Source organism: Bos grunniens, chromosome 7, assembly GCF_055505025.1.
Source record: "Bos grunniens cultivar Pamir isolate PY7600 chromosome 7, Bosgru_T2T1.0, whole genome shotgun sequence".
Taxonomy (NCBI): domain Eukaryota; kingdom Metazoa; phylum Chordata; class Mammalia; order Artiodactyla; family Bovidae; genus Bos; species Bos grunniens.
The window spans coordinates 56,855,841-56,877,628 of record NC_141171.1 but is presented as its reverse complement, the minus strand read 5'-3'; the positions used below and the strand labels follow the sequence as shown (position 1 = coordinate 56,877,628).

General features: G+C 42.6%; 1 protein-coding gene across 4 annotated transcripts in view; it reads left to right on the top strand.

Annotated features, from left to right (window-relative positions):
- The window catches only part of PRELID2 (PRELI domain containing 2), an 83,874-nt gene extending 62,898 nt beyond the window's left edge, over positions 1–20,976 (top strand). For all 4 annotated transcript variants that reach the window (XR_015168501.1, XR_015168502.1, XM_086413658.1 and 1 more), the window contains 2 exons: positions 12,431–12,500; positions 16,571–20,976. Coding sequence is in view for 2 of the 4 variants with exons in the window: in XM_086413658.1 (XP_086269784.1) it covers positions 12,431–12,490 (60 nt within the window). In the remaining 2 variants the exon portion in view is untranslated. The remainder of the gene's footprint in view (positions 1–12,430; positions 12,501–16,570) is intronic.
- Positions 20,977–21,788: the final 812 nt, after the last annotated feature.

Below are 21,788 nucleotides of genomic sequence, written 5' to 3'. Positions count from 1 at the left end.
TTTCTGACTTAATTCACTCTGTATAATAGTCTCTGGGCTCCTCCACATCTCTGCAAGTGGCACAATTTCATTCCCTTTTTATGGCTGAGTAATTTCCCACTGTATATGTGCCAGGATATTTTCTTTATCCATATTGGTTTGTGAGTATTTTCATGACTCTTTGAATGTATTTTTTGTCTCCCTCACTGAATGATAGGCTTCTGAGTGGATCTTACCACATTGTCTTCAGTATCTAGCACACAGTTAGTGCCCAATAAATATTTAGTGAATTAGTGAACAAATGTATATCCTAGTGTATTATTTTCCAAAAGTAGTAAGACTGCTTAATATTTCCATTGTATTATCTTTTAAAAAAATCTTAAAAGCAAAGAAGCTTTTTATCTCTTAGGGCAACAGGAAAGAAAACAGTAGCAAGTAATATTTTGTTGAACATGTTCTTGCCCCGGGCATCATACTTAATACGTTACATGCATTAGCTCCTCCCAATTGCTCAACAATTCTCTGAGATAAGTATGATTTTTATGGATGACCAGGCTCAGAGAAGTGAGTTGACTTGCCGAAGATCACCCAGCTAGTGAGTGGTAAAATCCTTGTTCAAAGCAGGCAGTTGGATCCTGAGTCTGAACACTTGATGACTAGGTTGCATATTCCTGCTAATCTTAATTTTTCCACACTGTACCCTTTTACACTCCAGCCAGTCTAACAAATGATTTCCCAAGGAGCCTGACTTTGTTGACCAAATCTCAAACAAGGTGTGAATAAGAGTTGTCCCTCAGCCCTGAGCATTTTGCATGAGCCTCAGAACGAGAGGCAGAATTACTTACCACCCTGCTTATTTAAGAGGAATTCTACCCTTGCGGTTCACCGAGTGAAGGGTGTTTGAATGTATTTTTTTTACAAGCCTCAGATTTTTTAATTGAAGGGAAGAATTTTATTAGATTTTATTAACATTCAAGACAGCTGTTAGAGTTAGAACATTATCCACATGGGGGTTATTCATCCACACAGGAATATCTGGGACCGAACAGTACAAAGAGTATGAGCCTAAGGATTAACCAATAATGCCCTGTTTAGTTAGCAGTTGAAATATTAGAGCAACTTTTAAAAGTATCAGCTATGTTATTACTTCCATTTCTTCAGTCTCTCCTTTCCCCATATCAGTTCATTACAGGGCCTGGGAATTTTAAAGAACTTTTGCATCTATAAGTGCTACCCAGTATTTCCCACCCCCCGCCCCCACCCCTCTGCAAATGATTGATGCTTAAAAAACAGCCTGTGGGTTATCTTTAGATTGTTTTTTGTGTATAGAGATTTTTCTCTTTTAGGCATGTATATGTAGCTTTTGTCCTGGCTGCTCTTGTTTTGTGAAATTAAATGCTTTTAAAAAAAGCATCTCATCTTAAACTTACTGTTCTGCCACTCCCCAGGTCACATGAAGGATGGGCAGTGAAGGTGAGCTTCACTGTTATATCTCTGTTGCTCATGTTCCCTTGGACGCTGGCCAAGTTGTAACCTGATTCCTCATTCTCCCTCCTCTGGTTTTGTCCCCAAGAAGCAATGATCATGCTTAGCACTGAAAGGCCTTTCAGGGGAAGTAAGGGCTCTCCGGATTGGCATTTGACCAAGCAAGGAGTTCTAATCAGCATATGCTGTGCTGAAACAGAAGCGCTTCCAGCGCCCAAGTGTGTCCTCTGATTTCTGCAGGGTGCACGAAGGAGCTTCACTTGCTATCAACAGAACATGAAATGGATTTGGAGCTGTGGTGAGGTGCTTTTATTCTTAGGACAGTTCCAAGAACTGTATGTAATTTGGTTTCACCTGCCTCCCCTAAATTTGTAAGATTAAAACCACCCAGATATAGATAGAAATAACTTTATGACGGCAGGAAGGACTGTGCCCAAGGTGAAAAAATGACAAACAGGAAAGCTAACAAATCTCTTTAGGGAGGTGGTGTGTTTAGGGCTTAGAGTCACAAAAAACCTGGATGTGAATCTAGACTCTGCACTTACTAGCTGAGAGCCTTTGATCAGGTCACTTCCCTCATCTGAATTTCGCTTTCCTCAGGGCTTCCCAGGTGGCTCAGCAGTGAAGAATCTGCCTGCCAATGCAAGTGATGTGGGTTCGATCCCTGGTTCAGGAAGATCCCCTGAAAAGGAAATGGCAGCCCACTCCAGTATTCATACCTGAAAAATCACATGGACAGAGGAGCCTGGTGGGCTACGTTCCATGGGGTCAAAGAGAGTCGGTCATGACGGAGCAACTGAGCACAAGGACACATGTTTCTGTTTCATAGCTTGGGTTTGAGGGTTACATAAGACAAGGCCTGTAACGTGCTCAGCATAGCCCGTTGGGCCCCAGCTTCTCAGCAATCAGGCTCAGATTCTACCTAGTTCCGTCTCTATTGCAGACGACGTCTGTGACCTAGGAAGGCTGGTTTACCCTGCTGAGCTCAGTGTTATCAGGCAGCAGTATTACTAACTCTTAGAGGTGATGTTGCGAGCAAGTGAAATATTCTCTGTGTTCATAAAATATGAACAAGCACAAGGTGAGCCCCTGCTGACGTTTCCTCAGGTCACTGACCACCAACTGCCGTCCCTTGTTGTGGGCGTCCCAATACCCGGTAGCACATATGGATGCAAAAGTTCTTTAAGTTTGTGAGGCCCCCAGTCAGATTTAGGTCCATAGAGAAATCGGTAGCTACTTTCCAGGCCATAGGGGGAATGGAAGGTGATGGTTAATGACAGTGTCGTGTGTCAGCAGCTTTGTGTCTTGCCTCTTTGAATCCTCACAGTGATCCTACAAGGATGTGTGTGTGTGTGTTCTCTTCCCTCCTCCCATTTCACAGACACAGATGCACTGTGAGTACCCATTGTGGAAAAAGTGGGAGAGATCCAGGTTTAAATTCCAGGTTGGCTACTTACTAGCCATGTGACCTTGAATAACCTATTCATGCCCAGTTTTCTTACCTGTAATGGTGAGAGTAAAAATAGCACCTTGTAAGACTGTTGAGAGGATTAAATGTGATAATGTAGGCAAAGCCCCGCAGCATTGAGTACGCCCCAGATAAATTGTTAGCCTCAGTATTGTTGAGATCTGGTGGGATGGGTTGATCGGTTGTTTTTTTTTTTTTTTGGCTGCGTCAAGTCTTAGCTGCCGCACAAGGGGTCTTCATTATGTCATGGAGGTCTTCCATTGGGGTGCATGGGTTCAGTAGTTGCAGTGAGTGGGCTTAGTCACTCCACAGTTTGTGGGATCTTAGTTACCCAACCAGAGATGGAACCCATATCCCTTGCATTGCAAGGTGGATTCTTAACCACTGGACCACCAGGGAAGTCACAGGCTTTGGTGGGATATAGCTTTGACCAAAATAAGGCTTTGGAAAATTATATTTTGTTCAAAGAAAATACATAATTCAAAGTCAACAGACTGGCCCTGCTTGTAAAGAAGGCTATTATAGAAATTTGAGAATTTAGGGGAAGGAGAAAAGTAGAGATAAAAGATTAAAAGAAAATTGTCTGGGCATCCGTTGGATTTATCTATTATCTAGGCGACGGTTGGATTTATTTATTCTTTTAGGGACAGTTCACTGATTAAATGTACAAGCATGCTGTTAGCCATTGTCTCTCTCAGAACGGGGAAAAAACAAGGGGAAATTATGACTGAGCAAAAAACCTGATGAATAGCGAAAAAAAAAAAAAAAAACTAATAAAGGGAATTGATAGGAACCCTGTTGTCTTAGTTTGGTAGGATAAGAGTTTGGAGAAGGCACTGGCGACCCACTCCAGTACTCTTGCCTGGAAAATCCCATGGACGGAGGAGCCTGGTAGACTGCAGTCCATGGTGTCGCTAAGAGTCGGACACGACTGAGCGACTTCACTTTTACTTTTCACTTTCATGCATTGGAGAAGGAAATGGCAACCTACTCCAGTGTTCTTGCCTGGAGAATCCCAGGGACGGGGGAGCCTGGTGGTGTGCCGTCTATGGGGTCGCACAGAGTCGGACACGACTGAAGAGACTTAGCAGCAGCAGCAGCAGGATAAGAGTTGGCACAAGACTTGGTACTGGGACCCTTTGGTGCCAGGCACCCAGCCAGTGCTGCTTCAATGTAAGGAAGATTGTGTTGTAATGAGGCCTGAGATAGAAGGAATAAGGAGTAAAGAGCATCCCATCAATGGAGGTTTCTAAGCAAGATGATCAGTTGTCAGAAATGTCATAGGTGGATGTGGCACTGGCCAGTGTGGGAGGGTAGCCTGATGTTTAAAAAAAATCACTGGGCTTCCCTGATGTCTCAGCAGGTAAAGAATCCACCTGCAATGCTGGAGACACAGGAGTTGCAGGTTTGATCCCTGGGTCTGGAAAATCCCCTACAGGAGGAAATGGCAACCCACTCCAGTATTCTTGCCTGAAAAATCCTGTGGACAGAGGATCCTGTGGGCTACAGTCCATGGGGTCTCAAAAGAGTCAGACACGACTAAGTAAAAAAATTACTGCTAATTATATCTGACAGATACATATGAACAGGGCATATTTTGCACGAAGTCTGAGGAAAACTGAAATTTTATACAAGTCACATTTAAAAAAAATTGAAAATACACTTACTGAGTCACATTGGATTGTGGGAGACCAATGACTAAAGGCCTTTAGCCACTAAAAGGTTGATTTCAAGTCAAGGATCATTTGCAAATTGGCAGTGTGGAAAAGGCTCTGTCATCTCTCATTGTGATATTTGATCCCAGGACAACTCCCTAAACTGGATGGGCTGCTTTCATTTCTTTGCTGAGAGTTTCTTATCTGGACTGAATAATATAGTGTCCTTTGCAAGTTTTTAGATTTTTATTATTTGGGGATATATTCTTTTCCTTTTACAAATCCGAGATTAAATATTCTCCTGAAGAAGAGAGGAAGATTTATAAATTGAAGCAGAGACATCTGAATTATTGAATCAATTTAATGTTCTGCAGTTACACCTAAGAATGTTGAGTTACTTATCAAAATAAAAATAAATCTTACTCAAGAGTTTATTAGCCCCTGTGGGAAAATGATACTGAAGTCATACAGTCTGTTAGGATATTCCTACTTGAAAAGCATTGTATTTAAAATAGTTTGTAGATGTGATTAAATATTGATTTGTGTATTAAGAATCTTGTCATTTAGTTTGGGTGCAGGGCTGAAATATCTGATTTATATATATATCAGGCTCTTTGAGCAGGATCGATATGGAAAGGAAGAAAAACTCTTGCTGTGTACCCAACATCACACTAGGTGCCTTAATGCGTGCAGTCTCATTAAAACCCTACAGCTCTCCGGTGTTCTAGGATCCTGAATCCTGGACTCTAAATCCTGATTGTTGTTGTTTAGTCACTAAGTCGTGTCTGACTCTTTGCATACCAATGGACTGCAGCTCACCAGGTTTCCCTGTCCTTCGCTATCTCTGGAGCCTACTCAAACTCATGTCCACTGAAGCAGTGATGCCATCCAACCATCTCATCCTCTGTCGCCCCCTTCTTCTACTGCCCTCAACCTTTCCCAGCATCAGGGTCTTTTCCAGTGAGTCGGTTCTTCGCAGCAAGTGGCCAAAGTATTGTACTGAAGCTGAAGCCTCAGTGTCAGTCCTTCTAATGAATATTCAGAGTTAATCCTGATTGTATTGGGTGAAATCAAGATGAGCCTTGGGACTCATCCAAAAAAAATCATCTCTAAGGCAGATAGGAGGGTAAAATAAGCCGATGCAGGTAAAACACTCCGCACAGTGCCTGGCACACAGTATGTGCCAGGACATTTTAACTCTTGCTGTAGTCTGGTGTTATCCCAGTTTAATAAATTCGAAATGCCAGATATAGAAGCCTCAGAATAAAAGACACTTTATTGTGGAAAAGATCTTTTTCTGGAGAAGCATTGAGCAATGTTTCTCTTCCTGAGCGTGGATTCCTCCCTTTCTGTCTCTCCCTCCCTCCCCGTCCCCCTTCCTCATTCCTTCCTTCCTTTCTGCTGTTGAAGTGGGCTAGAGCCAGATCACCTGGAGCCTTCTAACCGTGGTAAAGAAGGTGAATTATACTATAAAAGCAGTGAAACACTAAAGCAGGGAAAGCAACATTTTCTTATTCTGTTTTTTATTGGTACTGTTAGGATTCTACATAAAGTAAATAAAAAGATTCTGGGGAAGTTTTATGTAAACCAACTTAAAAAAGTTGAGAATCAAAAGAGAAGTGAGGTTTTTAAAGTAAACTTGCTGCGTACGTTCTTAGCAGGAGGTGAGTGGTTTTATAAAGCACACTCGGCACCTGGGATGACCTCGCTTTCTAGCTCCTCTTGGCTGATCCGGATTTAGGTCCCATTTTCAGGCCTCCAAGCTGCTGTCAGTCAGCTCTTTCCACAACATTCCCTCCCATTTATCGTTCATACTTCTATTCTTTCCTTGTTTTTGTTTTTTCATTTCCTATGGCAACTCGTATTATCCTGACCTTTTACCACACTGTCTAGGATGCTAACTACTGGGCCGATCGCACTATAATTCCAAAACTAACACTCATCAGCCTGGCATTCAGAACTAATCAGTTGATCAGCCTTATGATTCATAAATATTGAGCATGTGTTTTGTGCCAAATTCTGCGCTAGACAGTAAAGATTCAAATGTATGTAACTGTTGCTGCCTGTCTCTGAGCACCTTCTCGTCTAATGTGGTAGCCTTGTAAACCGATGATTAATTGGTCGAATGATAGATTCATTCCTTCGGTAGACATTCACTGCAGGCCTTCTGTGTACTGGGCGTTTTTCTTCTAGGGGTCACAACTTGTACAAGACAGACAAGGCTCTCAGCCTTAATGGAATTTGCATTCTAGTGAGATTAGATGGTCACGAAAGAGATTTAGATGAACAACTATTTATTTACTGAGTATTTACCAGAAGCTGGGTACTCTGGTAACCAGATAAAACATTATTATTTTGACTGATTCTTACGAAAGCCTGTTACTACATCATCTCCTTCAAAGATGAGACAGTTGATGATTAGAGAATCTAAGTAAAATGCCCAAAGTTTCACAGTTAAATTGGACTTGGCCCTAAATCTGAGTGTTGTTGCATAATTACAGGGCTATTTATGGGAAGTTGTATGTGCTTTTGTCTCTTCTAGGAAAGAGCAGAGCTGAGGTGGGAGGAAGGGTGTGTGTGAGCAGGTGGTGGTGGGGGGCGTGGAAACATGGGAAGTGTAATACTCTCATTGCTGCTGCATCCAGTCCACTTCCTCCCCCTCCGGAAGGCGGACGCTTAACCGCACAAGCACTGATGTTCCCGCCCCCATGCCTGTTGTTAGTCCCCGCTCTGCCTGACATTCCCCTCGCTCTTTATGTCACGTTCACAGCCAGGCTTGGGTCTTGTTCAAACCATTCATCTTCCAGCAGCTTCTCTAGGTCCTCCCTTCATGCAGGATCAGTGTGTACTTTCCTTCTTCCATTGAACTTTTTTTTTTTTTTCTAAACATGGTAATACTTCTCAGAGGCTGTCTTGTTTTTCAGTTATTTTGCATTCCTCGTAATTCCTCCCAAGAAATCGATGACCCCTTGAACAGAAGCATCATGCCTTACATGCAGCTCATTCCTCACAGCATCAGTGCAGTCTTTTATACACAGTGGGTGCTAATATTGTCCCTGGTACTTATTCCAAAGCCATGATGCACAAGAATGCTTTCTTTTCAGCAGTGGGAGAAGTCTTCTGGTGCTTAAGCTGGTTATCGCAGTACCTAGCTTCTGGTTAAACACTAAGTACACAAATAGTTATTCTTCATCTAATTATGGCCAATCTTGTATTATTGTGATAATTAGGTGAGCAGCTCTTTTGTTAAGAGCCCCCTACAGATGTGTCTTTTAGAACTGCTTTGGAATTTTGTAATTTTTTTTAGCTGGTGTGATCTTAGTTTCCTGACCAGGGATCAAACCCAGGCCTCTGTCAATGGAAGTGCAGAATCCTAAACACTGGACCACCAGGGAATTCCCTAAGGACTTTGTAATTTTTGTAAGGTCTGATATTCCTCTCTTCTCCTCTGCTTGAACCTTCCCTTCACTCTGTATGTCACAGTCACAGCCAGGCTTGGGTCTTACTCAAACTGCAGCTTCTGCAGTCCTCCTTCATGCCAGCCTCCTCAGGACCTCCTGAATTTAAGTCCGAGCTTCTTAAGGAAGCATCTGTTTGATAATAAAATAAATATACTGTCTGGATCTAGCCACCTTTAGTAACTTTCTCTGCCTCCTCTTCAGGCAAGCTTTTCATTTTCTGTAATAATTAGCTTTCTCAAATGCTCTGAGAATAGGGGAATTTGTGAAGTGTTTTGAATTTGAAAAATGCGACTCTGGGTCTCCTCCCTGGGGACCCATCTGGCCAGCTTAGCCCTGGAATGAAGGAGATGAGAGTGGGAGGGCTCCCATGTCTGTACATTGGCAAATAGAGAAAGATGGCTGGGAAACAGGGGAAAAAATGCTCAGAGGGGAAGGAAATAATAAAATCAAGCTGCTTTATGGCTCATCAGTCCAAAAAGCTTTTGAGTTAAGCTCTATCTATAAAGGTGGGTCCAAGCAATGTTTGTTTTGCATTTCAGGCATCATTGTGTGATAAGTGGTGTAAATTTAGCCCCTTTAAGCCTGATCTCTTGGGAGTTGGATTTTAAGAGACTTTATTTCAAAGGACTCTATTGACTGGGTTTTGATTTGGTCCCTCCTTACCAAAGAGAGTACTAAATAATGGCTGGGCCTCCCTGGTAGGCCTTTTTTGTTTTTAATTCATTTTATGGGTCTCTCTATTTGCCCTTGTTCTCCACCTTCTATTTCTAACTGTTCTACTTAAAAAGACTGAAGTGATGTGAAAGAGGGGGTAAAAGGGAAAGAAAATCAACTGTCACATTGTAAGCTTAATTGATTCGATAAATAATGTCTTTCAATTCCCAAGGCACACCCCAAAGTCTTCACTTACATCAGCTAGCTCTCGGCTCAGTAAATGGTGGCATTCTTAATTTAGACAGATGGGAAGAGTTCACTGGTGCTCACTTCTAAGGAAGGAATCTGTTTTTCTGGTTTTAAAGACATACCGACTAGACTTTGGGGCCCACTCTATAAAAAGAAGCTTGCAACAGAATTAACATGGCTGTTTTTATTCATCCTGAAAAGAGAAGGAAGGCATTTAATTATTGCCCAGGGGTTTGTTGAACCAAAGGGAAAAGAAAAAAAAAAAAAAAAAAACGAGACAAGGGGAATGAAATCTACTAGTCCATATGTTCCATGCAGGCAGGGATTTAGATTTGTTCACCATTTACTCTCCAGTGCACATGGGCAGGTGCCCAGTAAATATTTGTGAACTGGTTCTGTTGTTGAATGAGTGAGAGCAGAATTAGTTTAAATGTCATTCCATTTGTTTCATCCCCAACCCCTCCTTTCTTGTCTAATTAAAAAGGTAAATAGCTCTAAGAGTATGTGCTGTATCTTCAGAAATGATTAAGGACAGTTTCATTAGTGTCAGGAGGTGGTATCCAGCTGCCTTTTTTTTAAAAAAAATTCTCATATTTGAACAAGTTGTGCTTCAGAACCACAAGAGGACTGTCTGCAGACTCCATGCTCCAGCCTTGGAAGTTCTGATTGTAGGGGTCCGGGCAGGGCTGGGAATCTGTATTTGCTTTTGTGGGTTCCACTGTTTAATCAGCTTCCGGGTGCCCTGAACTCTCTGGTCTAAGTGATGCCTTGGTAAAAGTGAGGAGCCTGAGGTACCCAGCAGGGTACTGATCAGGGCTCCTGGCCCTATAGTTTGATGTTTGGGTTCGCCCCACATTCCATGCTTCTTGGCATCAACAAGATCCTTTAGTTAATATTTCTTCCTTTCAAGATAGTGGCTATATTTGTGGTGCTGGAGAAGACTCCTGAGAGTCCCTTGGATAGCAAGGAGATCAAACCACTCAATCTTACGGGAACTCAACCCTGAATACTCATTGGAAGGACTGATGCTGAAGCTGAAACTCCAGTATTTTGGTCATCTGATGCAAACAGCTGAGTCAATGGAGAAGTCCCTGATGCTGGGAAAGATTGAGGGCAGAAGGAGAAGAGGGCGTCAGAGGATGAGATGGCTGTATGGCATCATTGATGCAATGAACATGAACTTGGGCAAACTCTGGGAGATGATGAGGGACAGGGAGGCCTGGTGTGCCTCAGTCCATGGGATTGCAGAGTCGAACATGACTGGGTGACTGAACAACAACAACGGCTAGAAATCTGAAGGACCTTTGGAAAACCTCAAGGAACCTCAAGGAAATGTTAACTTTTGTTTAGTGTACTTTTGGTGGTGGTGTTTAGTTATTAAGTTGTGTCCTACTCTTTTGCGACCCCATGGACTGTAGCCCACCAGGTTCCTCTGTTTATGAGTGAGTGAAGTTGCTCAGTCGAGTCCGACTCTGTGACCCCGTGGACTGTAGCCCACCAGGCTCCTCTGTCCATGGGATTCTCCAGGCAAGAATACTGGAATAGGTTGCCATTTCCTTCTCCAGGGGGATCTTCTCGCCCCAAGGATTGAACTCATGTCTCCTTCCTTGCTGATGGTTCTTTACCTTTGAGCCACCAGGGCAGCCCTCAGTGTACTTTAGTACTCAGTATATTGTGTTGTCTTCTCTAGAGATGCATTCCCTACCTGTGGCTCAGAACAAACCCCGGGTAAGAAGTCCCTACTGTCTCCTGTAGGTTCACTCAGTGTTTCCTAGCCCTGCTTGACTGTGGGAAGCACCAGTTAAAAATACAGCACCCTGGGGTCTACTAGAGTCCTCCGAAATCAAAGCCTTACTGTGTGGGGCCTGAGGCCTGCAATTTAAGTTAGCTTTGTTATCCTCTGTCCTGTCCCTGAGTGCAGTGTCCCATTTCTGATAACCCAGCTTTGAATTCCTTAACACTCCAGTTCATAATTACATAAAAACCCTGCCTTTCCATCTGAAGGTTTAGCCTCTGATCTACAGAACTTGTCCTTCAAGAAGGAAAGAGGGAGTATCTGCTGTCTTCTTTCCTTCAGCGTAGAACTTGACCAGCTGAGGTGGGTGGGCCGGCAACTTGATGTGTTCAGCCTTGGTGTGAGCCTTGTGATGTTAAGGGGTGCCCCTGAAACCAGAATTCAGCGTCTGTGTTCTTCCTCTGGTTTTATTATTTAATAGCTGTATAATGTGGGGGGAATTACTAAATCCTGTTTGAATTTCTGTTTTCTTCATCAGTGAAATGAGGGTGTCTGTTCAGGAATTTTGTGTGTATTAAACAAGGTTGGACTCTCAGACACAGGCTCAGATGGAGATTTTTGTGCAGAGGGTTGTTGGAGTGGGCTCCTGGGAACAACTCTTGTGAGGGAGTGAGGGGAGCAGGCAGAAGGTAACCGTGAACTGCAGTGCAGTTGTGATGAAGGACCCAGCTGATCCCCTGGGGAACTGTGGCCATGGGATGCCCTTCCTAGCGGACCCAAATTTACCCGGGGGGCTGGGTCTTTCTACCTTACATCAGCTAGCCATCCGATGTGGGCCACTCCTGGAGAGGGGCATGACCTCAGGTACTGCAGCTCCCTTTGGCTGAGGGTGGCTGTGTGCTGGCAGAAGGGGGAGGATCTCTGTAATGCACCTTGTACCCACCACCAGATAACGGTGCACCAGATAACGCCCATGCAGACCTTAGCATCGAGTCTAGCACTTGGGTAAGTATTGGTAAACACAGGCATAGCTCCCTTTATCACACCTCACAGATATTGAGATATTGCACATTTTACAGACTGAGGGTTTGTGGCCACCCTACATCAAGCAAGTCTTTTTTTTTTTTTTGGCTGTGCTGGGTCTTTGTTGTGGCCTGCAGGCTTCTCTGGTTGTGGCTTGTGGGATCTTAGTTCTCTGACCAGGGATCAAACCCATGTCCCCTGCTTTGGAAGGCAAATTCTTAATCACTGGACCACCAGGGAAATCCCCAGGCAAGTTTTTGGCATCGTTTTTCCCACAGCATCTGCTCATTCCGTGTCTCTGTGTCACATGTCAGTACTTTCTGGCTTGTTCGTCGTCATTATACCTGCTACAGTGATCTGTGATCTCTGGTGTCCCTAGTGTAGTGTTAACTATCACCATGGTTATTCCACCTCTGGCAGTGCCACTTAGTAGCTGGATCACTTTCAGTAAGTCGCTTGAATTGCTTTCTTATGTTTAAAATGGAAGATTCACAGCTCTGCTCTGCCTGTTTCCCCAAGTAGTTCCGAGCACATGTGGAGATAATGTATATAAAATTGCTGAATGGAATATTATAAAAATGCGAGATATGACTACAAGCCTACTTTTCTGAAATGAATACATGGCCATTGCTTGGATTCCTTGAAGGGAAAGGTTGTGATAAATGTAAAAGTGCTTGTCCGTGAAATGTGGCATTTTGATGTTTCTTTCTTCTCTCCATAGGGAATTAGAATAATGGAGATGCTGCTAAAGGAACAGTGTGGTGCCCCCTTAGCCGAATAAAAAATCACCAGTGAGTACCAAAAGCAAAATCAGAATTATTTACTCAAGCTATGTCTTCATGCTTATAAGCCTAAGTATTATGGTTCAGCCTCCCTGGGCTATTCTTGCTGTATGTTTCCCAGTTATACTCACAGGATGCTTCTTGCAAGTGTTTTTATTATCTGTTCTATATACCTTTATTTGCTTGGTTCTTTGATTTTCAGAGCAGTTTTGTACTACATGCTGGGTTACAACTGCTCTTAGATTGTTTAAACTGCTCAATATAATCCACCGTGATTGCCACCCTCAAGATAGCATAGGTTGTAGAGACTGCAGTTCAGAATTAACTGAAGCTTAATTTTAGTGTCCAAAGAACAGTGAAAGCAGGGGTTTAAAGCTGTATTTGGAGCAGGAAAAAAAAATAAGAAAGGGGCATGTTGATTGACCAGTGAAATACAGATATTTCATCAGTCATGTGTACTCCTGCCGATCAGGGGTGGCTGTCTGAAATGCTACTGAGGAGGATTCCAAGGCCTGGAGAATAACTCTTGGGCTCTGGGTAAGAGTGTTGTGATTGATTAGCAATGCCTGCCATGGGCAGAGGATGCCATGGGCAGATAGTACTTGTACTGGAGCACATGCCACTTTCAGGGCAAGTGATGTTGGGTTAACAGATAAGCAGGTGGATTCCAGAAGTGCTTCCTTTTCAGTTCCTTAAGTTTTTATTATCTACATCAAGGAGAATGGCATGCTTGCTGGGAAGGGCAGAACAAAGTTATCTGAGAGACTAAAAGCCTAATATAAGTTAGTGGATTTGCATCTTACATGATTCATCTGACTTTGATTTTTAACATCTGAGAGAAGGTAAAACCATTGAGTAGAGCAAACATTGTCATGGGTAATTCAGAATTACCTCAAAGTTCCTTATGTTGGCTTTAAACTAGAGTATACAGGGTCTTGTATAAACGACCTGGTCTCTAACTTTGATATCCAATAAAGTTTGAGAACAGTTAACCAAAGAAGAAGCAAAAGGAACATTTGTATACAAGAACCTCAGCATTCAAAGCATGCTGGCCAGGCCTGGGTGTGAGGAGTAGAGAATTATAAAGGGTTTCTGCTTGTTAGCGAGTTTGATTCCATTCTGATGAATATTAAACCTCTGTATACTTAACACATACTGATACATCTATTTATTACTGGAAGGGCTAAGCAAGATAATTTCATCTAGTGAAAGCCTGGCACATGGCAGGTGCTCAAAAAATGTTGGCATGGAATCGACATGTGGTGTGCTCCCACATCTGCTCTGTTCTTGGGAACGTTGTGGAGAATAACTTGGCCACATCCCCCTGTTTTTCCAGGCTGGCCTCTTTGTGAGGCTTACCAAGGACCTCTGGTGCTTGTGCACTTGGGCACAGAGCCCATCTTACCCTGCAGGGTGGAATCTAAAGTCAGGTCAATTAGAGAATGAGGAACTCCACTTACAAGTATATATTGGTTTTCAGACTTTAAATCAGTGATTTGGAAACTTTAGGAGTGTCAGAATCAGCTGGAGAATTTGGTAAACACAGAATGGTGAGTCCCACTCTTGAGTTCCTGATTCAGGAGGTCTGGGCGGAGCCTGGGGCTTTGTGTTTCTTTTTTTTTTTTTTTTTTTAAACTTTACATAATTGTATTAGTTTTGCCAAATATCAAAATGAATCCATCACAGGTATACATGTGCTCCCCATCCTGAACCCTCCTCCCTCCTCCCTCCCCATACCATCCCTCTGGGTCGTCCCAGTGCACTTTGTGTTTCTGACCAGAGTCCAGGGGATGCTGGTGAGCCTGCTCCAGGGACCACACTTTAAGAACGATTGCTTTAAATAAGTTCCCATCTTGGAGTTGGAGACAGCTGAAATGCAAGGATCCTGCAAAAGCTGATAGCTGGCGTTTTGAAATTATTGTGTACATCTTCCATCAACTTTAATCAGAGGAGGAGTAATTTTCTGTGTTTGGCTTTTCCCTGAGTTTAGCACCTCAGCCTCTTCTTGTTTGACACTTTTATCTTTTCTTCCCCCTCCTCGAAGGTTGACAGGCTTCACAGTGGAGCAAAGATGACTGAAAAGGGTTGAGACTCAACAACACCTCATGTTTGAAATCGTCAGCCTGTGGTTTTGATTTAAAGGGTTATAGTGAAAAAGTGGAAATTTAATAAGCATTACCTCCCATCTTAAATGATCCATGTTCTTGTTTTTTGGTTTTGGTTTTACTGTGGTAGAAAGCTAAGTCATGATCCCGAGGCTTTTTGTTGTTTCTAAAAAGCAACCAGTTCTCCCTGAAGTGAAGAAGTTGAGGTCTGGATGCTATGAGGAGTTGAGTGCAGGAGAGCTGCATTTAATGCCTTTAATGCAACAGGGTTCCTGAAGGATTTACATAGTTCAAACTGTCATCATTTATGACCAGTTCTCTCAGGGGCAAATATGAATTAAGTACTGTTTACTCTTACCACAGAGGTCTACAGTCACTGCAAATTAGGGGCTAAGGCCAAGGCTTTACGCTTTTTTCAAAATTGGCTTCATTGCTCAGTTAAATTGCCTTCATTAGCACAATTAAATTGACTAATTTCAGTGTATGACTCGGTAAGTTTTGACAAATGTATACATCATGAAAAACACAATATGGAACATTTTGAGGCATTGCTGTTCCTGTAGTGCTGTTGCCAGCTTATTGCTCCCACCTTTTAGCTCATTTTTTGGACTGTTTTTACAGAATTTTGGCAAGTTTGAAATATGTCTATCTTAATGGAACTTTTTATTTCCTCAAAATTACATTTACCAGAGTGGGAGAATGTAGGTGGGGAAACTTCTTTTATATGCAATAAAATGCTACATTAAAAGAAAGGGCTGAGGGGGAGGTGAGGGGTAGGGATTAGCTCCATAGCTAAAGAGCAGAAGTCAGCCAACTATAACCCAGAGGTCAAATCTAACCTGTGGCCTCTTTTGTAAATAAAGTTTTATTGAAACACAGCTATGTTCCTGGTCATGTTCCAGCTACAGCAGAAGCATAGAGCTGTGACATATCTTTTACCATCTGGCCCTTTAAGAAAAGTTGCCTCTCCCAGGGATTAGAGTTTGATGGCTCCTAAATTAGCATGAGGTGGCCTCCTGGTGGTGGTATGGTCTTTGTTTTGTTTTAAATGTATCATTTGATCACATCTCGCCTCTAGTCCAAAGTTAATAATAGCATGAGCGTTAACTCTGACCAGGGGTTGGAGGGTGTTATTTTAAGGCATGAAAAAGCATTAAAACAATCACAACGATGAAGCTAAGACACCAGCAATAGTGACCATTAAAATTGCTTCATAAAGTTCTAGTGCACATGCGTAGTGGGGTGGAAATATAGGCGTTTTGTTTAGCAGGTGCAGTAGCACTCTGCTGTGGCGATACTGTAGGTGCCATGTCCAGTGTACTCAGGTTTTGAGCTTTGGAATGTCGCAGTGTTTTCAAAAAGCATTCCATGGGGTCTGTTCTACTACACATTTCAAATGTGCATAATTTAAAATCACACATAGAACCTGACCACATTGTGTAGGGTACCTCCTCGCACTAATGATGCTTCCATATCTCAGTGGCACGTGTATCCTAGTTGGTGTTGATAGTTAGAAGGTGATTTTGTCCTGAGCCAAGAGGGAGGTGCATAAATCTCACTAACCAGTCCGCTTGCGGTGTGCAGCTGACACATCTATCTGATAGATTTTTGATTTCCTGTCATTTTTGAAGAAAACAAATAGCCCTGACATCTGTTTGTTCTTGCTGCTGGCAGTTGGGAGGCCGGGCCTGGTGAGGTTTGATAACATAGTCACCTTCTTTCACATCGGAATGATAAAGACCTCAGTTTTCGCTATATCTTAACTTCCCTTTGAACCAGCTCCTCTGGGTAGCTGGGCTTAATAAAATGAGGTGCTTGCTTTGTTAGAAGATCATTAGGAGGCAGAAATGCAATTTCTTCAAGTAATAGAATTCAAGTGACTCTTAAGAGTTGCTTCAGAAAAAGCAGGCAAATAAGTATTGACTGTTGAGACATATTTATTAGGTGATAAAGCCTGTTTTCTTTCTCTTGCAGGGAAGCCGTGTTGTGTCTTCTTCTGCTCGAGAATCTTTCCTCGGACACAACACATCCAAAGACATGGGTTTAGAGATACAGGTTTAAGGATGTGGTGTTGGCAGCTTACAGAAGAGGAGACCTTCCTGCTGGCACTTGATGTGATCCATGCCCCTGGGAATCGGCCCCAGAGAGAGGCTTTTGTGGGGCTGACACATTCTGGCTGATTCTTGCAGCACAAGCTCTGCAATTTTACAAATAAAGAAAAAGTCCTGGAGAAGGTGATGTCCAAAGAAAAAATTCTGGAGAAGCTGATGTCCGTCCTTCATCAGGACATCCTTTTGATTGCCTGGTGATGGTGTCAGGGCAGCTAAGGATGGGCCAGAGGCCTGGAAAGTGCTGTGTGTTTCTGCTTGTTCTATGCATCATGGCTCATAGAATTCACAAGAGGATGCTGGGGCAAATAAAGGAGTTAAACCCGATACCTGATTCTTGGGTGGCCTGAAACAGACAGAAAAACACCAGACCTGTGTTGAAGTTAAGCCATATTCATAGTAATGTTGAAGAGTCTCAGAAGTCAGGAGCACTTGATTTTTTTCTACCCAGCAATACAACGTACCTGCCACCAGCATAGCTTTTATAATGTGAACTGTGATTGGTCCTTAACACAACCTGGAGCGGGCAGGGGGCCTGTGGGCTGTCATCTTGGCTCCTTCTAACTCATTCTGGGATGTGGAGCAGATCACGTGACCTCTTGGCTTTTTTTCACTGAGCAAATGGGGATAATCGGGCACAGATATTTCTACTTGTGATGATTAAACCAGGGTGTTTGGTGCACGTCTGGGAGCCAAACGAACAGAAGCGGGTTTGAACATACACGCGGCTCCCAGCAGCTCCATGATCATGTATGTAGTTTAAAGTCTTTCTGATACTCATTTTTAAAATTGTAAAATGGGGTTATAGAGTTAACCTTACAAGGTTGTTGGAACAATTGGACAACATGTGATTAAGTGCCTAGCATGCTTTTTGGTACACAGAAGTAAATAGAAGCCGTTATTATTATTATGTGATACCGTTTTGGAAATGTGCTTTTCCAGTGTAACGTAACGTAGTATTACTGTTTGAAAATTAGATGATGGTAGTTTGCATTTCCTATGATCGGAAACCAAAATGTATGTATGCACTACCTAAACGAAAGCTTGAAGAGAGGCAATAATTTGCAATTCATTTTAAGATAAAAATTGGGCCATTACTGGAAAGTCTTGGGGAAATCATTTTTTTTTAATATTTAAAAATTTTCCATTTAGTGCACTGATGAATTTCAGAGGAATTGTATTTTTCTTTCTTCTTTTTTTTTTTTTTCTTCTTCTTTTTTTTTTTAAATACAAGCCAGCCACTGTGAGCTCCTCATACGGTATTTGAGCTGTTTGTGCTGCCTGAGTTTTGTATCTCAGGATAATTTCCCTTTATTTCCTTAGTGTTTTATTCTTTGGTTGGGTTCAGAGGGAAAATGAATGGTGGAAATCTGAACATGCTTTGACCTCCTTTTCCAGTTTGTAAACGTAGGTTTTTGGAATAATGGCACATTTCCAAAAATAAAAGGTACTGTGAGTTATCATGGAGGTGAGAGGTGGGAAACCAGTATTTGAAAGTTGATGTTAGAATAATCATTACTTTCGGAGTTCCCTAGTGGCCTGGTGGTTAGGATTCCACTTTTTGACTGCCATGGCTTGGGTTCAGGCCCTGGTCAGGGAACTGAGGTCCTGCAAGCTGCAAGGTTTGGCCAGAAAAAAAAAAAAAAAGAGAATAAATGCAACCCTTCACATTCAATAACTTGCATTCCCTGAAGGCAGGAGTTCTCAGCCTTGGCTGTCCATTAGAACCACGTGGGAGCTTTCTGCAATCCTATTGCCGGGGTTTCATCCCAGACCAATAAGTCAGAGTCTCCAGGGGTGGATCCTAAACATCAGCTTTTTTTGTTTTTTTTATAAAGCTCCCTAGGTGATTCCAATGAACAGCTAAGGACACGAACTCTACAGTGATTTCTAGGTGATTTGCAGGTATTATCTGATTCCTTTTGTAACACCTCCAAGGTAGGAAAGCATCTTTGTAGCAGGAATTACTGTTAGAGTAAAGCACAGAGAGACTGACTTTTGGCCTTAACTGCTTAAAGCTGGTGCAGCTGATGCAAATGCCTCCAGGGTCTGGCAAGATCTGGTGCATGAAGCAGGCTGCTGGACCCCAGGGAGACCCCAGGAATATGTGGCTGGCCAAAGGTGGGCAGCTGCCACCCAGTTCAGCACAGTGCTGCCAAGTGGCTGGTTTTTCTTGTTCTTCCAATTTCCAGGGAAAGGATAGAATTAAAAAAAAAAAAAAAAACTTCCAATTTTTATGTGTTGGCAACGAATTCAGGATTGTTTAAAACATTGTGCCAGCCAAACAAAACATGTTTGCCGGTAGTTTCCAGCCTTTGCTTCAAGAGTGTTAAGGACCAGCTTAAACATCTCAGCCAATTTTTGAGAGATTTGCATTTCCTGATTCTGGATGTAAGCTGCTCTCTGCCTCTCCTCCAAGACTGCTTTCACATGTATTTTCCTCCCCTTTCCCGAGCAGTCCTCTGAACTCACATCAGACACTTTTCTTCACTATTTTTTTCTCCGTGGGCATCCATTACTTCAAGCTTACATATATGGCTTAGAAATCTTATGCTCCTTTTAAAATTAATTAGGGCTTGTTAATTTTTTTTTTTAAATTATATGTCAGAACCCTTTTCATGTGATACAACATTCAGAAGTCCACGTCTAACTTGACTATCTATAAAATGTCAAAACCAGGAGTATAGCCTTGTGAGCACATCAGGAACATGAGTGGGCAGGGTTAACTCCCAGACCTGGCCAGCCTGCTCCTGGCCTGGTTGCTGAACCTACAAGTGAAGGTGAGGCTGTATCAAAGTGATTCTCAGGCTTCTGCTTGTACCATAAATCCTGAGGAGGTGGGCTCAACTGCAGGTTCCGAGAGTCTGCCCCAGTGATTGATGAAATTTCAGTTGGGGCTCAGGGATCTGCATTTTAAAACAAGTTCACTAACAGATTTGGTTGTGCTGTTCCACAGACCAGATTCTGAGAAACGGTGATCTAGGGGAAGTGTTTGTGGCTTATGTGTCTATCATATAAGAAGGCTTTATAGTTGATTGGGCCCACTGATTAATACAGGACACAGTATCAAGCTCTCATGCACAGAGAGGCTGACTTAGGCTATCCCTACATGATTGAGGTGCTCTCACCATGAATGAGCTTTTGTGGTTTCAGGTTTTATGTGGATATAAAAGGTGCTATATTCTTTGGATATAAATTGCTTTGTGTATTTTATAAGCAGTATTGTGTAGTAATATCTTATTTATCAGACATCATGGGCACATGGTATAGCCGACTCAAGGTTATCCTTTGTTTTTTATCGACTATGATTGCTTTACAAAGTTGCGTTAGTTTCTGCTGTACAGCACTGTGAATCAGCCATGTGTATGCGTATATCCCCTCCCCCTGAGCCGCCCTCCCATCCCACCCCTCTAGGGCATCACAGCAGTTAGTTGAGCTCCCTGTGTTACGTAGCACTTCCAGCTGGCTGGCTATTTTACACGTGGTAGTGTTTATATGTCAATGCTACTCTCTCAGTAAGGTTATTCTTTTAAGTCGCACGTCTTTTTTGCTCTAATTCAGCCATTTACGTGAAACTCTTAATTTAGTATCTATTTCCCTGCTTTTGTAAACAGACTCTACTGAAGATAGGAATTTCATTTCAGCGTGGTCATTTATGTTTTGCCTTCTTTCAGGTTCTGTTCAGGTTTGTTAAAGCCCCTCTGCTGAACAGCTCTGCTCCTTGAGTTTTTCCATGGTTTTCCAAGTTTCTTCTTTTCTGTCACTGTTGCCTGTCATGTCTCGCTGCCTTAACTCTGCGTATCTCTGTGAACTTCCGTCTCCATTGCCACCTGGGGTTGGGTAATGCTGTTAATTGCATACTGTGTGAAGGAACAGTAAACAGGAGCCAAGCGAGTCTTCGGGAGGCTTTTCTAACAGTGAAGTGGATCAGTGTTGCTATGTTATTTTAGTGGCTCTGCTACTTCCTCTGACTTACTTCCTGATCCTCAACTGCAGTTGTCAGATCTGTGACCACAAGATAACTGAGGTATTGGTACCAATGATGTCCTTAGATCTGTACTCTGTTGTCTCCCCAACTGTGTTAGTGTTCTTATATATACAGTTTTATAATGTTAAATGTAAGTAGATTACAAATGAACATATCTGTGCCAACTGTCTGTCTGGGATAAAGTGTTTTTGATTCAGTGTTACTGTGATTTAGAGCTACAAATTAGTTGTATCCCTTTGAAATTTGATCCTGTCATCCTTCTGAAATAAAAGTGTCACAACTAATATTTATGTGTGAATGTTAATTTCTCGAGGGAATCACACCACCCGGCAGAGCTTGTATGTATCATTTGTAGCAATGATAATCTAATGTAGTAATCTAGTTCTTTTTAGCAATCCCAGAGAAGAGTTTTAGGCCAATCAGATATGTTCGTTCCCTGCCTCTCCCAAGTGGAGCCATTGTTTCTCCCAGAAACAAGCAGAGGCTGCTCTTACCAGATGAGAAAATGGGTCCTGTGCTAATGGAACAAAGGTTCTGCAGGGCAGGAAGGCATGAGAAACAGACATGAAGTCATGTGGTCCTAAAGGGGAGGCAGAGACAGAGCAGCTGCGTGTTGACCTGTTTGTGAGGCTCAGCTATACTTTCTGTACTTTGTTTACATGAGATTTGCTTTTGTCCTTGTATTTGTCCACCGTTTACTTGAATGTATGCAAGTAGATTTCAGTGCCTTGTTTCCAAAGTGCCCTGTCCAAGTCCTATTGATGCCTTTCCTTTGTTAAAGCCTGGGGGCCTTGAGGGGTAGAGTCCTTGGTTGATTCATCCAGCACTTATTGAACACCTACTGTGTGCAATAGAAGGACGGGATTTGTCTTCTCTTTTGACTTGATCCAGTGGGTTTCCAAGAGGCTTACCACTTCCTTGTACTAAGAGGGAACAATAGGGGGCACTAATTGATGGTAAGACCAGATACACCTATCACTTGGGTTAATCACACCATGATTGCTTATTTAATTAAAAGATGCAGAAAATAGCACAGGATGCACAGTGGAGAGCTCAGCACAAAATGTATAGCTCAATGGCCCCACAGCCTCACCAG